The sequence below is a fragment of the Lonchura striata genome, chromosome 6 (genome assembly GCF_050655825.1).
Source record: "Lonchura striata isolate lonStrDom1 chromosome 6, ASM5065582v1, whole genome shotgun sequence".
NCBI lineage: Eukaryota > Metazoa > Chordata > Aves > Passeriformes > Estrildidae > Lonchura > Lonchura striata.
In genome coordinates, this window is record NC_140708.1 from 21,695,191 (window position 1) to 21,706,693 (window position 11,503).

General features: G+C 44.3%; 1 protein-coding gene across 2 annotated transcripts; it reads left to right on the forward strand.

Annotated features, from left to right (window-relative positions):
- The first annotated feature begins 79 nt into the window (after nt 1–79).
- NOLC1 (nucleolar and coiled-body phosphoprotein 1) lies at nt 80–11,174 on the forward strand. 2 transcript variants are annotated; one of them, XM_021548090.4, is made up of 14 exons: nt 80–223; nt 349–404; nt 482–603; nt 1,692–1,807; nt 2,586–2,727; nt 3,231–3,343; nt 3,995–4,145; nt 4,670–4,810; nt 5,206–5,295; nt 6,556–6,702; nt 6,922–7,515; nt 8,221–8,333; nt 8,718–8,798; nt 9,048–11,174. In XM_021548090.4, exons 1-14 carry the CDS (start codon nt 110–112, stop codon nt 9,204–9,206), a joined length of 2,139 nt encoding a protein of 712 aa, XP_021403765.3. In that variant the 5' UTR covers nt 80–109; the 3' UTR covers nt 9,207–11,174. The 2 variants fall into 2 exon arrangements, with proteins under 2 accessions (XP_021403765.3, XP_021403771.3); XM_021548096.4 differs by having other exon boundaries at nt 482–600.
- Nucleotides 11,175–11,503: the final 329 nt, after the last annotated feature.

The window sequence follows — 11,503 nt, forward strand, 5'->3', positions numbered from 1 at the left end:
CAGCTCGGCAGCGGTAGGGGCGGGGTCACGTAGACGCGCGTACGCACGCACGCACGCACGCACGCTCGCAAGCGCGGGCGCGTGCGCGCGCGGCACGTGTCGGCGCGGCATGATGGCGGAGCGGCGCGCGGTGCCCAGCGACCTGTTCCCCCTCGTGCTCGCGTTCCTGCGCGAGAGCGGCTGCCAGGGCGCCGCGCGCGCCCTCGCCAGGGAGGCGGCAGCGGTGAGCGGGGAGCGGAGCGGGACGGGACGGGACGGGACGGGACGGGACGGGACGGGACGGGACGGGACGGGACGGGCGGACCGACCGACCGACTGACTGACTGAGTGTGGCCTCTCTCGCTTTAGAAGGAACAGGACCCCAACGCGGCCTCCCTCCTGGACATCTTCACCTACTGGCTGCGGTAAGTCCCCGCGGGGTGCGGTGTCCCTCCGCCCGGCCCGCGCCCCGCGGGACCCCGCTCAGCCCTTCTGCCCGCAGGTCTCCGGCGGCCAAGAAGGGAAAGCTGGTCCCGAACGGCGCCCAGGCGAAGAGGAAGCCGTCCGCCAGCAGCAGTGACAGCTCCAGCGAAGAGGATGAGAAGCCCCCGGCCAAGAAACGTGGTAGGTTTGTGCGCCGCCCTGGTGCACACCCGGATTATGTTTGCCATTGGCTTCTCACGTGCGTTTAGAGCTCAACTTCAGTTGCTCTTTTAAGGTCTTTCAGCAGCTGTCAGGGATTAGGTTTGTATTAACTGATTTCGGTTTTGGCAGGTCTTTTACCCATGACATGGAAGATAGGTTCATTTTAGTTAAGGCTGATCTCTGTATCTTGTTAAAATTTAGGCACAGCAGTTTGTGTCCCATGGAAGGTTTTAGCCATTCCAGAGAAATCCTAGGTATCCATACTCACCTGCTGCTTGCGTGAGGTTGCTGCCCTTTTTTCTTTAGAGCTCATGTACTAGTGCTACCAAAAAATATATCCCTGTGCTGCACTTTGCTATATGGTGAGCTAGATTTTTCTGTTTTATCTGAAACTGTTCTTGTATCTTTCATTAATCACTGTACACAAGATTGTGTGTGTCTAGCAGTAGGTTTACAGGAGGGAAAGAATAAATGAGGAAAGGGAGAAACACAGAAAAATTTGTCGTCAACTTGGGCCATCCTAAAGCTGAATTTGAATTTAGATCTTATTTTTATTTGATAAGGACATTTGTAAATATAATATAAGACAAAACTCTTTGTTTTGCTCCACGTTATTGAAAAGCAGTCAGTAACCAGGAAGTGGATTTGGCCAAAACACATTTGGGTGTCTGGAACCTTAACACGACATTGCAGTGTTTCTCTTTGCAAGCACCAGTCAGTACTTGTTCAGCAGGTTTCTTTAAGCTGGAAGGTGTGCAGACCCAGCTAATATTATCTCAGTTTGAGGGGTGCTCTTTCTTTTTGGGATGTCCTCTTTGGTGATAGAAATCTGGACTTAAATTTGTGTGTGACAAAGATAAAGCCTGGAATGGTTTTATCTTTTTGCTTACCCATTTTAGAGCAGTCTGCCATACACTGCTCAAGAAACAAAGTCAGTTTTACAAACTTCAGTCATGGTTTAATTACCTTAATGTATCCTTTTGCCCTAACACCCACTAGTGCAGGATGTAAGTACTAGAAAGTTGTGAATTAACTTGCCATCAATGTATACTGTCCCTTTTTTGCAGCTAAAGCATCAGCTGTGCCCAAAGCAAAAGCAGTTCCTGCAGCCAAGATGGCAGAGAGCAGCAGTGAGGACTCCAGCGATGATTCAGACTCGGAGGAGGAAAAGAAGCCAGCAAAGGTTGGCTTTTCTTTCCAGAATCTTTAATGTGTGTTTGACAGTGATGAATACTAGCAAATTTAACCAACAGAATTGTGTGGGATATTGGGCTTACTATCCCTGGACTATGAAGTGCCCATGCTGCTGTAGATAACCATGCAAAAAGACATTTCTGTAGTGCAGTTTGGATTGGTCCCAGGAAAAGTTAATTTTTTGTCCTGCACCCACCCTCTTTGTTTCATATCCAAGTCTGGTCCTTGCTCTTATCCTAAGACTGCCAGGGCTTAATTCCTTTGTAAAGAAAGATTCAGTACTATGAGTTTGATCTTTATGTATATGGGTGTGTGTATGTGTTTGCATAAAAAAAAGAATCTTCTCTTTGCTTTTTCTTGATGCAGTCATGGTCTTGAAGTGGAGGCAAGGAACAATGATGTCAGGGGAGGAAGAGTGATAACATTGTACACTAGAGGAGACCAACTAGAGTTGCCCAGTCATTATTTTCAGTCTTCAAGCTAGTGGGATCTGTAGAGAAGAGAAGAGGACAGTGCCAGCCTCAGAACTGCCCCATTTTCAGGAGGCAAAACTGAAGACTGATGTGCATTTCTGGGAGGTTTTCTAGAGCAAAACTTTTCCCAGGATTTTCAGACCCTGACCACTAAGCAGACTGGCGTTTTCAAATCTAAATCGTAACTTCTGTGAAAGACAGCTGTTTCTACACTCTGTATATGTGTCCATCTTATTAGCCTTGTTTACTTTTCATGACTTTGAGGCTTAATCAGTTTTTCCTGCTGTTGTTTAGAAAGGTGCAAAACCTGTGGTGAAGCCAGCTGGGACCAAAATCCAGCCTCAGAAGAAAGCAGAGAGTTCCAGTTCTGACTCAAGCAGCTCAGATGAAGAAGCACCAAAGAAGCAACCACCAAAAGCAGCAACACCGAAATCAGGTACCTGTTACTGTGTATCATGAGTAAAGTGCAAAATCCAAAAAGCAGGGGGAGGAGTGCTGGGGGCTGTACCTACATGCAGAGACATACGTATTAACATAGCAGTCTGAAAATCTGCTTTTGCTGCCATTTGCACTCCAGTCTAGTCTCTTCTGACATAGAGGTGTAGAACTGAATGAAAATAAAACATCTGGTCCTGAGCACCACATTGTTTGAATAACTGTTTATCTATTACTTTTACCATTGTCGTCTCCTCAAACAGCAGGGAAGATTATTACTAAGCCTTTAGTTTTGGAACTTCCCATGAGCTACAAGACAGTTTCCAGAAAATTTTCTCTAAGGTTGCAGTAGGATAAACCAAGAGTTTTGCAGTACTACTGCAAAAGCAGTACTACTTAATCTGCTCTGTGGTTCTTTTCTCTCTAAGATACTCACTGCTCAATGTAATTATCCCTCATCTACATAGCATGTTTTGCAATGTCCCGTTTTACTTCTCTCAAAAGGAAGTAAAGCTGCTCAGGCAGCCACCAAAGTTGTCAATGGAAAAGCAGCAAGCAGTAGCAGTAGCAGCAGCAGCAGTGAAGATTCTGATGAGGAAAAGGCTGCACCAAAAAAGGTAAATTAGACTATGAAAAAAATTAATGAACAGTGTAGAAGTCTAGTAACACTGGGTATTATCTTGCAGGCACAGACTACACAGATGCTGTGCTCAACATAACTCTTACACCTGCTTCTCCTTCCTATGGTGGGATTATGTGTTCTAGCATCTCTTCATGTACTGCTTTCTTCCCTAATATCTCCTTACTACTTTCTCTGCTCCTTCCTTTACAGGAAAACATCTTATTGTGTCATAACTATATTGTGTCTCCATTTTATAAAGTTGCTTTGGTCTGACTCTTTCATGTTTAGCTGTTGCTTTGAGTTTTCCACTAGCAAGTGTTTAAAAATGTTTCTTGCAACACAAAAATAAACATAGTTGTTTTTAATCATGTGGCAGTTGCTAAATTTCAGTCAGTCCTCCATCCTTTTGTCCAGAGGAGCTCATCATTAGGGGTTCATGGAGCAGAAAACAATAGCAGAGGAGATAGAAAGATAATGATACTCATGTGTTTCTTAAAATTTGTGTTTGAGAATCTTGGTTAATCTTTTTCCCTTTGTCTTGAGAATTTGCTCTTAAGTGAGGTGTGGAGTTAAGCAAGATCCACATCCAGTTGTCCCCACAAGATTTCTGCAATTTCTTTTTTTAATATATATTTCTTTTGATAAGGCTGTTCCCAAGAAATCACCTCTGCCAAAACCTGCAGCCACTCAAGCGTGTCTAGGGAAAACCAAACATGCCAAGAAAAGTTCCAGTAGTGAGGACTCATCTGACAGCTCAGATGATGAAAAGCCACCTGCAAAGCAAAAGCCAAAATCTGGTACGTAAAAAATACTAAATAGTTTGGTTTTTTTTTTTTTTTTTTTGGTGAAGTATCCAGGGCCATTCAGTTGGAGTCCAGCTGATGGGCTCAATGGGCCTCTGTTTAGTGTGGTATAATGTCCTTAGGCTTCCAGTAGAGAGTTGGTCTGAGTAGAGAGTCAATCATCTAAGGTCAGTCTGACTCTCTAACCAGAGGATTTGAAAAGGCAATAAATGAAAACAATGAAAAATTGACATATCTGATTTTCCTTCTGTAAAAGTTTGCTGACAAGCTCAAGCTCCTGTTCTTCTAAAAGTGCAGAGACAACTTCTGCAGAGATGGTTGGGTCAGCTGAACCCCTAGATGAGAGTTAAACTCAGTAAAAACAAGGAGGTAGCAGTGGGGTGGGTATAATCTATAGGCTAGTTTTGGATTGTAGCTACAGAAGGGGAATAAATGGAAGTGAACAGCAGAATACAACAAACACCTTGTGCTGCTCACATTACCCTGCTGACATCTGAATGCTGTGTTTCTCTTCATAGGCCCATACAGCGCTGTACCACCTCCTCAAGGAACACAGACAAAGAAGGGACTTGCTAAGGCTCCTGCAAAAAAGGCTGAGAGCAGTGACTCTTCAGACAGTAGTGATGAGGCAGAGCAGGTGCCCTCAAAGGCAGAGGCAGGTGCGTTGTGAGGAGGAGAGGCTGCAGGGGAAGTACTACATTGTGCCAACAAGGTTTTTGCAAGGTCTTGGCTTCCTTGAAAAAGCCATTTGTCTTTGCTCTATGTTGCTATTTGGTCTTCTGGAAGCTTCTGACTAATTTGAAGGCAAGCCAAACAACACTCTGTACAACTTGTGGATCTGAACTGTGGTCAGCTTGCATTTGTACATGCTGATTTGAAAAGTCATTGGGAGCTAGTTTAGTGGGAATAAGTGAAGTTCTTGCAGAGCTTCCAGTAGGCTGGCTGAATAGCTGGTATACTGAGAGTGGAGCTTTTTCACATCTGGTAAGGTTTGGATCCAGGGACAAAGGTTTGGTGTGTATGTGGCCTATTAATTTTAAACTTTCTTTTGCAGGCAAAGCAGCAGTAGCTAAAACAATCCCTGCCCCTCAGAAGAAAGCTGTGACTAGCAAGAAGGCTGAATCCAGTTCTGACAGTGACTCAGGTAATTCAATAAATAAAGTTCTAATTCTTTTGTGTTAATGTTTTTACTGGCCAGGTTGCCCCATAGTGGTGTATCCAAGAGCCTTAGTGTTTGAGCTTAAAAGCTTCAGAGTCTCCATGACTAGCAAGATATGAAATTGAAAACCTGCAGCCTGCTATTCAACGTGGAGTGTGACCATGAGACAAGACCATTGGCAAGTGTAGGAAAGTCTCCATACTGCTGGATGGAAAGGGCAGGGAATTGTGAATCAGGTTTCTCACAGACTTTTAATGGTTAAACTGTTCTTGAGTGTCTTTGTCTTGAGATTTTTGTAGTTTGTTATTCCGTTGTGTTTGGAGAAGTTTCTGAAATAAAAATGTAATCACCCTATGACATTCAAAATAGACTTGGAAGATGCCTCCCTTCTAATGTGACCCTAGAAACGGGAGCAGTGTACTTTGTCTCTCGTGTTGACCAGGTTTGAAGTTTGATGTTTCCCATATAAGTTCCCTGTGTGCTACAATTTCCTTCTGAGTTCAAGAAACTCCTTTGGCGTATCTCAGCATCTCTGGTGGCATTGCAGGGACTGGGCAGCAGCTGCCAGTCTGTCTGCAGACAGCTAGCCCTAGCACTAGGTTGTGTGACACACCAGTGAGTGTCAGCTCAAAATTGTCAAGTTTTTGATTGCTCTTGCTAAAGTGTTCAGAAATACTGGAATAGATCAGGTTTAGTATTCCAGATCCATGTAACACAAACAAAGGCGTATTTGTACTCAAGAGTCTCCATTTTCAAACTGCTGCTATCTCATCTGATAGAGGAATTAGCTAAAATGAGATACTGTGCTGTTGCTGCCTCACTTTGTATGCTTTGTCAACTTTTATCTCTTAATTTTTATATGGCTTTTTTGATCTTTACCACATAGATTATTTTTTTCAATGTTTCTTGTCCCCAAGTTTGATGATAGTGGTACTTTTTCTAAAGTTCCTTATTCAGTACCTCTTCTCTATATTATTCTCCAAATATTTATTTCACTGTACATTCATTAGTGAATAACTTAAACTGTTTCCACTTTCTCCCAACAAGGAAGATGCATAGAAAATTTAATGCTGTGCCTTAACTGTTCAAGTGTTCATCAGATGCTTGCCAGTTCCCTAGTGCCTCAGCCTTGAGCCACAAGCCATTTTGCTTTTCACTTGCCCATAAATTACATACATGTTACCACTAAAGTAACTTGCACATGAAACCTGTTAACTTGAAGAACGTTTTTTTGGGTTTTTTTAGATTCTAGCTCTGAAGATGATAAAAAGAAGGTAGGGAATAAACAACCTGCTAAACAACCTGCGATAAAGAATACTTCTAAATCAGCAAAAGTAGTTGTCAAGCCTGGACAAGCAAAGAAAGACTCCAGTTCTTCCTCAGACAGCTCAGGTATTGGGGTGGGAGAGAAGGAGAATTTCTGCATGCACGTTGTTCTTGTTGAGACCTTTCTGTTTTTGGGCAGGGTCTGAGGGTGCGGTTGGACAGGAATACCCATTGCAATGTTGTTTCAAGCAGATGATGAAGCGTACTGTGTATCAACGTTGAATGTTAGCGTTGTGTTAAAGCAGTGGGACTTAGCCTTGCTTGCTCTTTTTCTTTCCATTCTAGATTCTGATAGTTCTGAAAAGAAGGCAGCTCCTGTGAAGCCCACACCTAAAGCAGCAGCTCCTGTGAAGCCCACACCTAAAGCAGCAACCCCTGCAGCAAAGAAGTCACCAGCTGCCACAAAGAAAGCACAAAGTAGCTCTGATTCAGATAGCAGCTCCAGCAGTTCTGAGGATGAGAAGAAGAAGAAAGGCCCTCCAGCTAAACCAGCTGGCAAAGCAGCTAAGCCACTGTCCAAACCTTCTACTCCAGCTTCCAAAGCAGACACATCTGACTCTGATAGCTCAAGCAGTGAAGAAGAAAAGCCAGCAGGAAAACCAGCCACCAAATCTACAGGGGCAGCCAAAGCAGCTGTGGGGAAGAAGGCAGCTGCTTCTAGTAGTAGCAGCAGCAGCTCATCAGATAGTTCCAGTGAAGAGGATGAAAAGCCCAAGAAGGCAGTGAAAGGGGTGCAGAATGGTTCTAAAGCCACTGCCTCCACAGAGAAAGCAAAAGCATCTGCAGTAGCTGCAAACAACATGAAGTCTAAGCCAGCTGGTGGCAGCAGTAGTAGCAGTGAAAGCAGCTCTGAAGAAGAGACTGGAAAAGTCAATGGAGGTATTACCATCAGTGTGGGAAGTGGGTCTGTCAGGTAGTGTTACTGACTAAGCATGAATGGAAGACTTCCTGAAACAATACTCATTGTTAATCTGTGTGATATTAGATTGTGCCATTTGGTGCAGTGGTAAGAGGGAAGGGCTAGTTTCGAATTTGGTGGGATCTTTTTTGTCTGCTTTGCATAGGTGCTGGCAGTGAAATTTGTGGTAATGTGAAGTACATTTCTGTGTAGTTGTTGCCAGCTGCCATCTGTGCATGGACAAGATTTAGTGACAGCAAAGCAGACTGCTGGAGGACCTTGTCTGTGTGCAGTGGGACACCACAGTTGATGCCCAGTGCATCAACTGGGTCAATCTTTAACCCTCCAGGAGGAAAACAACTAGTGATGCACTAGTGATGTGTCTAAGTGCATATGGTATGGATCCAAAACCTGGCAAATTTTGGCTAATGGAACTCTCTCAAGAATGCTGAATCATTTATATAGAGCTACCCTATTGCATAAAATTTTATCCATTAGGATAGGATGTGGAGGTCCTTGCTGACTCAGAATTTGTTAGTGTCTGGTACAGCAGTCTGTTTTCTGGGTGAAGTAATGCAGGTACAAGTTCTCACACCTGTGTCAACACTGGGTTTGCTTTCTGGGGTACAGAAGCCATTACTTTTCTCAACACTGCCTTTAAAATTCTGCTGCTGTACATCTAACAGGCACAGTTGGGAAGAAACAGAAGAGGGAAGATGTTCAGGAGCCAGAAACACCACACAGTAAAAAAGCAAAGATCAAAGCCAAAACACCACACACAGTTCCCAAGGTGAAACAGGTGAGAGAGGGTGGACTGTGGCAACTGAGTGAAGAGGCATCTCTGCCTTCTGAACAAGTAGGCTGGTTTGGGATTTTTCTGGGTGGCTGGGCCTGCAGGATTATTTATATTTTTGCTGTCTCCTTAAGCACTCTAACCTTGTCTGGAGAACCCTAGGGAGTGCACATAAGAACATACTATTATTCTGGCAAAAGCTGATTGGATATACTTGCACAGGAGCACTCCTGATCTGAAGCAGGGAAAGAATGATGAATCTGAGAAACACTTAAAGATTGAGGTGATTTGAACAGGGTTCTGTATTTGTAGGGCAAGGAAGGATGTTGTTACTAAAGGAACACTGTGTGTTTGCATGTGATTACGGTATCTCATTTTCTTTTCCAACAGCCATCCTCTCCATTCCGCCGCGTAAGGGAAGAAGAGATTGAGGTGGATGCCCGTGTGGCTGATAACTCGTTTGAAGCAAAGGTAGGGGCTAGGTGGTGCCAGAGCCGTAACAATTGCTCTGAAAGTGCATGACTGCAGAGCAGCCCCGTGTGCTGCTGGGGAGCGGTTTTGGTGAGGTTTCTTCCACCAGGAGGCGCATGGGAGAGCGCTACCAGCTCCCGAAACGTGCTGGGGTTTGCTGGGTACGGTGAAGTGCAAAGCATTAAAGCATTGCCCTCACTCTCTTGGGTACTGACTTGAATTTCTTTTTTCCCTCTCCATCCCTCGCAGAAAGGAGCAGCTGGTGACTGGGGTGAGAAAGCTAACAACATCCTGAAATACACTAAAGGCAAATCTTTCCGTCATGAGAAAACAAAGAAAAAGCGAGGCAGCTACCGTGGGGGCACTATATCAACCCAAGTCAATTCTGTCAAGTTTGAAAGTGACTGAGAATGTTGGAGTTCATAAACCATCTGCTCACCAGAACACCTTGGATGGGCATATGGACATTATGGGTGTCAAGCCTGCCTGGAATGCTACCTCCCCATGCCCCTTGTGGGGCAGGCAGCTCCAGTGTAGGGAAATGGGAGAATGGTTGGATGTTTCCCCATTTTATGTCTAATTTTTAGTCTCCTAATTTGAAACCATCCTTAAGCTGGTGTTACTGGCACCACTAGGGTGACTGCCAAGACTTATATTTTCTACAGTCTTATTTTAAAAGGCTGGGAGTGATTTTTACTTTTGGTTTCCTGCCCATCTAGTAGAAGAAAGCGAAATCATTGTCCTGTATTTTGACCACCCATTTCTTTTTCAGCCTGTTTAACTCTCATACCTTTCAAAAGGCAAGTATTGTCACTTGTCTCTGACTAGTTACTGTAAGAACAACTGATTTGAGCACTCTGGCTGTAATCCCCAACCCCACCTGACATTTCAAGTTTACCCTAGTAGTGTGACAGGGGTTCCTTTTCTGTTCTGTTTTGTGGTTTCACCTTGCAATAAATACCTACTTTCCTCTTCCTTGCACTCCTGTGGAGGCCACTAACCGGAGTACTTGGAGAAGCAGTCTCTAAATACAGTGTAGTAGTTGAGTAACAGTATCCATTGCAGTTGCAAGGTGGGGGCTCTTGTCAGAAAGACCAAGGTCTATAGTACTGGCGTGGCGCTCTTAGTAACACTTCCGTTAGTGTAGCTGGGGAGTGAGGTTGTACAGAAACTTGACTGAAAGGGGGTTGTGCAGTTTCACTTGATGGGAAGGGAAAAGCAGACTGAGGAGAGGAAGGCCCCTTAGCAAAAGGCAGAGGTGGATAAGCAGTGTTACTGTTTCAGAAGCTCTGGCTGCAGTGTGGCATTACTCCTTGTTCTGTCTGAACATAAAATGTGCCAGCTTACATTTACTGCCAGCAGTGTGAGCTGGAGCTTGTTAGGTGTCAAGGTGAATGTATCATTAATGCCTTAAATTTCTGAGTTGAATCACTTGGTCTTTGAGTTGTTTTTCATCTGTTAAATCCTTCTTGAGAAGTAAAATGCCAGGTTCCCCCTAGCACTAGGGAAGACCCTGGTGCTGTAAGGTTTGAAGTATCAGCTACAAGTGTATGTTCAGCATGTGCAACCACAAAGAAGTTGAGAAACTTGCAGCCTAAATGGAGATTTCATGAGCAATTGACAGTATAATGGTGTGCTGAGGGGTGGGCTTGCATTCACTCAGTTGTGTGACTGCTTCCATACTTAATTGCAGCTTGCATCTGGTAGAAAATACTCCCTCAAATACTTTGCCTTCTGTTAGGTGGGTTAAATTAACTAGTTTGAGGAGCAGTGGGTTGAGCCTACATCCAGTATGAGTTGAATAAGTTGAATAGTGGTAGTGCATGTTTGGGAAATGGAGTAGTGGGCTGTGAGATATGGTTACCCCGCATGAAACTGGCAGCCACTGAGAGATAGTGCAGGGCCAGATTTCCATGTTTCTGTTCCCTCCCCAAAGAGTGCCAGTGAGAAGAGCCTTGTTACAGGAAGCTGTGTTGGTGTGCAAAGCAGTGTCACCTAATTGAGGGTTGGGATGAGACTTGATGAGCCACCCCCATGTACATGAGTGGCAACTTTTTCCAGTGAGCATTTTTCAGGACTTCCCACCCCCCCAGCTTGCACAATCACTGGGGCCTGGATTCAAGGCTACAGTGCAGAGGGGCCTAGGAGACCATGGATATTAAAAGAAAGGAAAGGTTAGAGGCCAAAGGAAGGTGAGAAGAGTATTTTCTGCATGGGGATTTGAACATCATCTTTCTTGTCATTTGCTCTCCTTTTTCTGTTTATCAGGAACTTACATTCTAAACTGTTTAAAATACTTTTACGCTTTGAGGTTTTTAAAAAAGTATAAAATGTGAGAATTTAATGTGTCAGAAAATAAAGATTGCTGCCTTTGTAGTCTGAGTGGATCTGGTAGTTAAAGATGTGGGATAGTGGGTGGGAAAAGTGAGGGTACCGTGACTGGGGGTAGCAGTACCTTCTCTACATCTGTCTACAACTACTTCTTGTCATCTTACTGAAATGATTGTGGACATGTAACAGGCCTTCAGAAGTAAAAGGTGGCCTGTGCAGCTGGCTAATGAGTGACTGAGAAATTTGGGTAAGATGCTAGAAGCTTATATCAAAAACTGAAGCTGCACAAATCCCTTCCCATCAGAATGTCTTGTCAGGTCTTCTCAAATATTGCTGCCAAATGAGCTGTATGGTAGTTGGCCCTATAAGCGCCA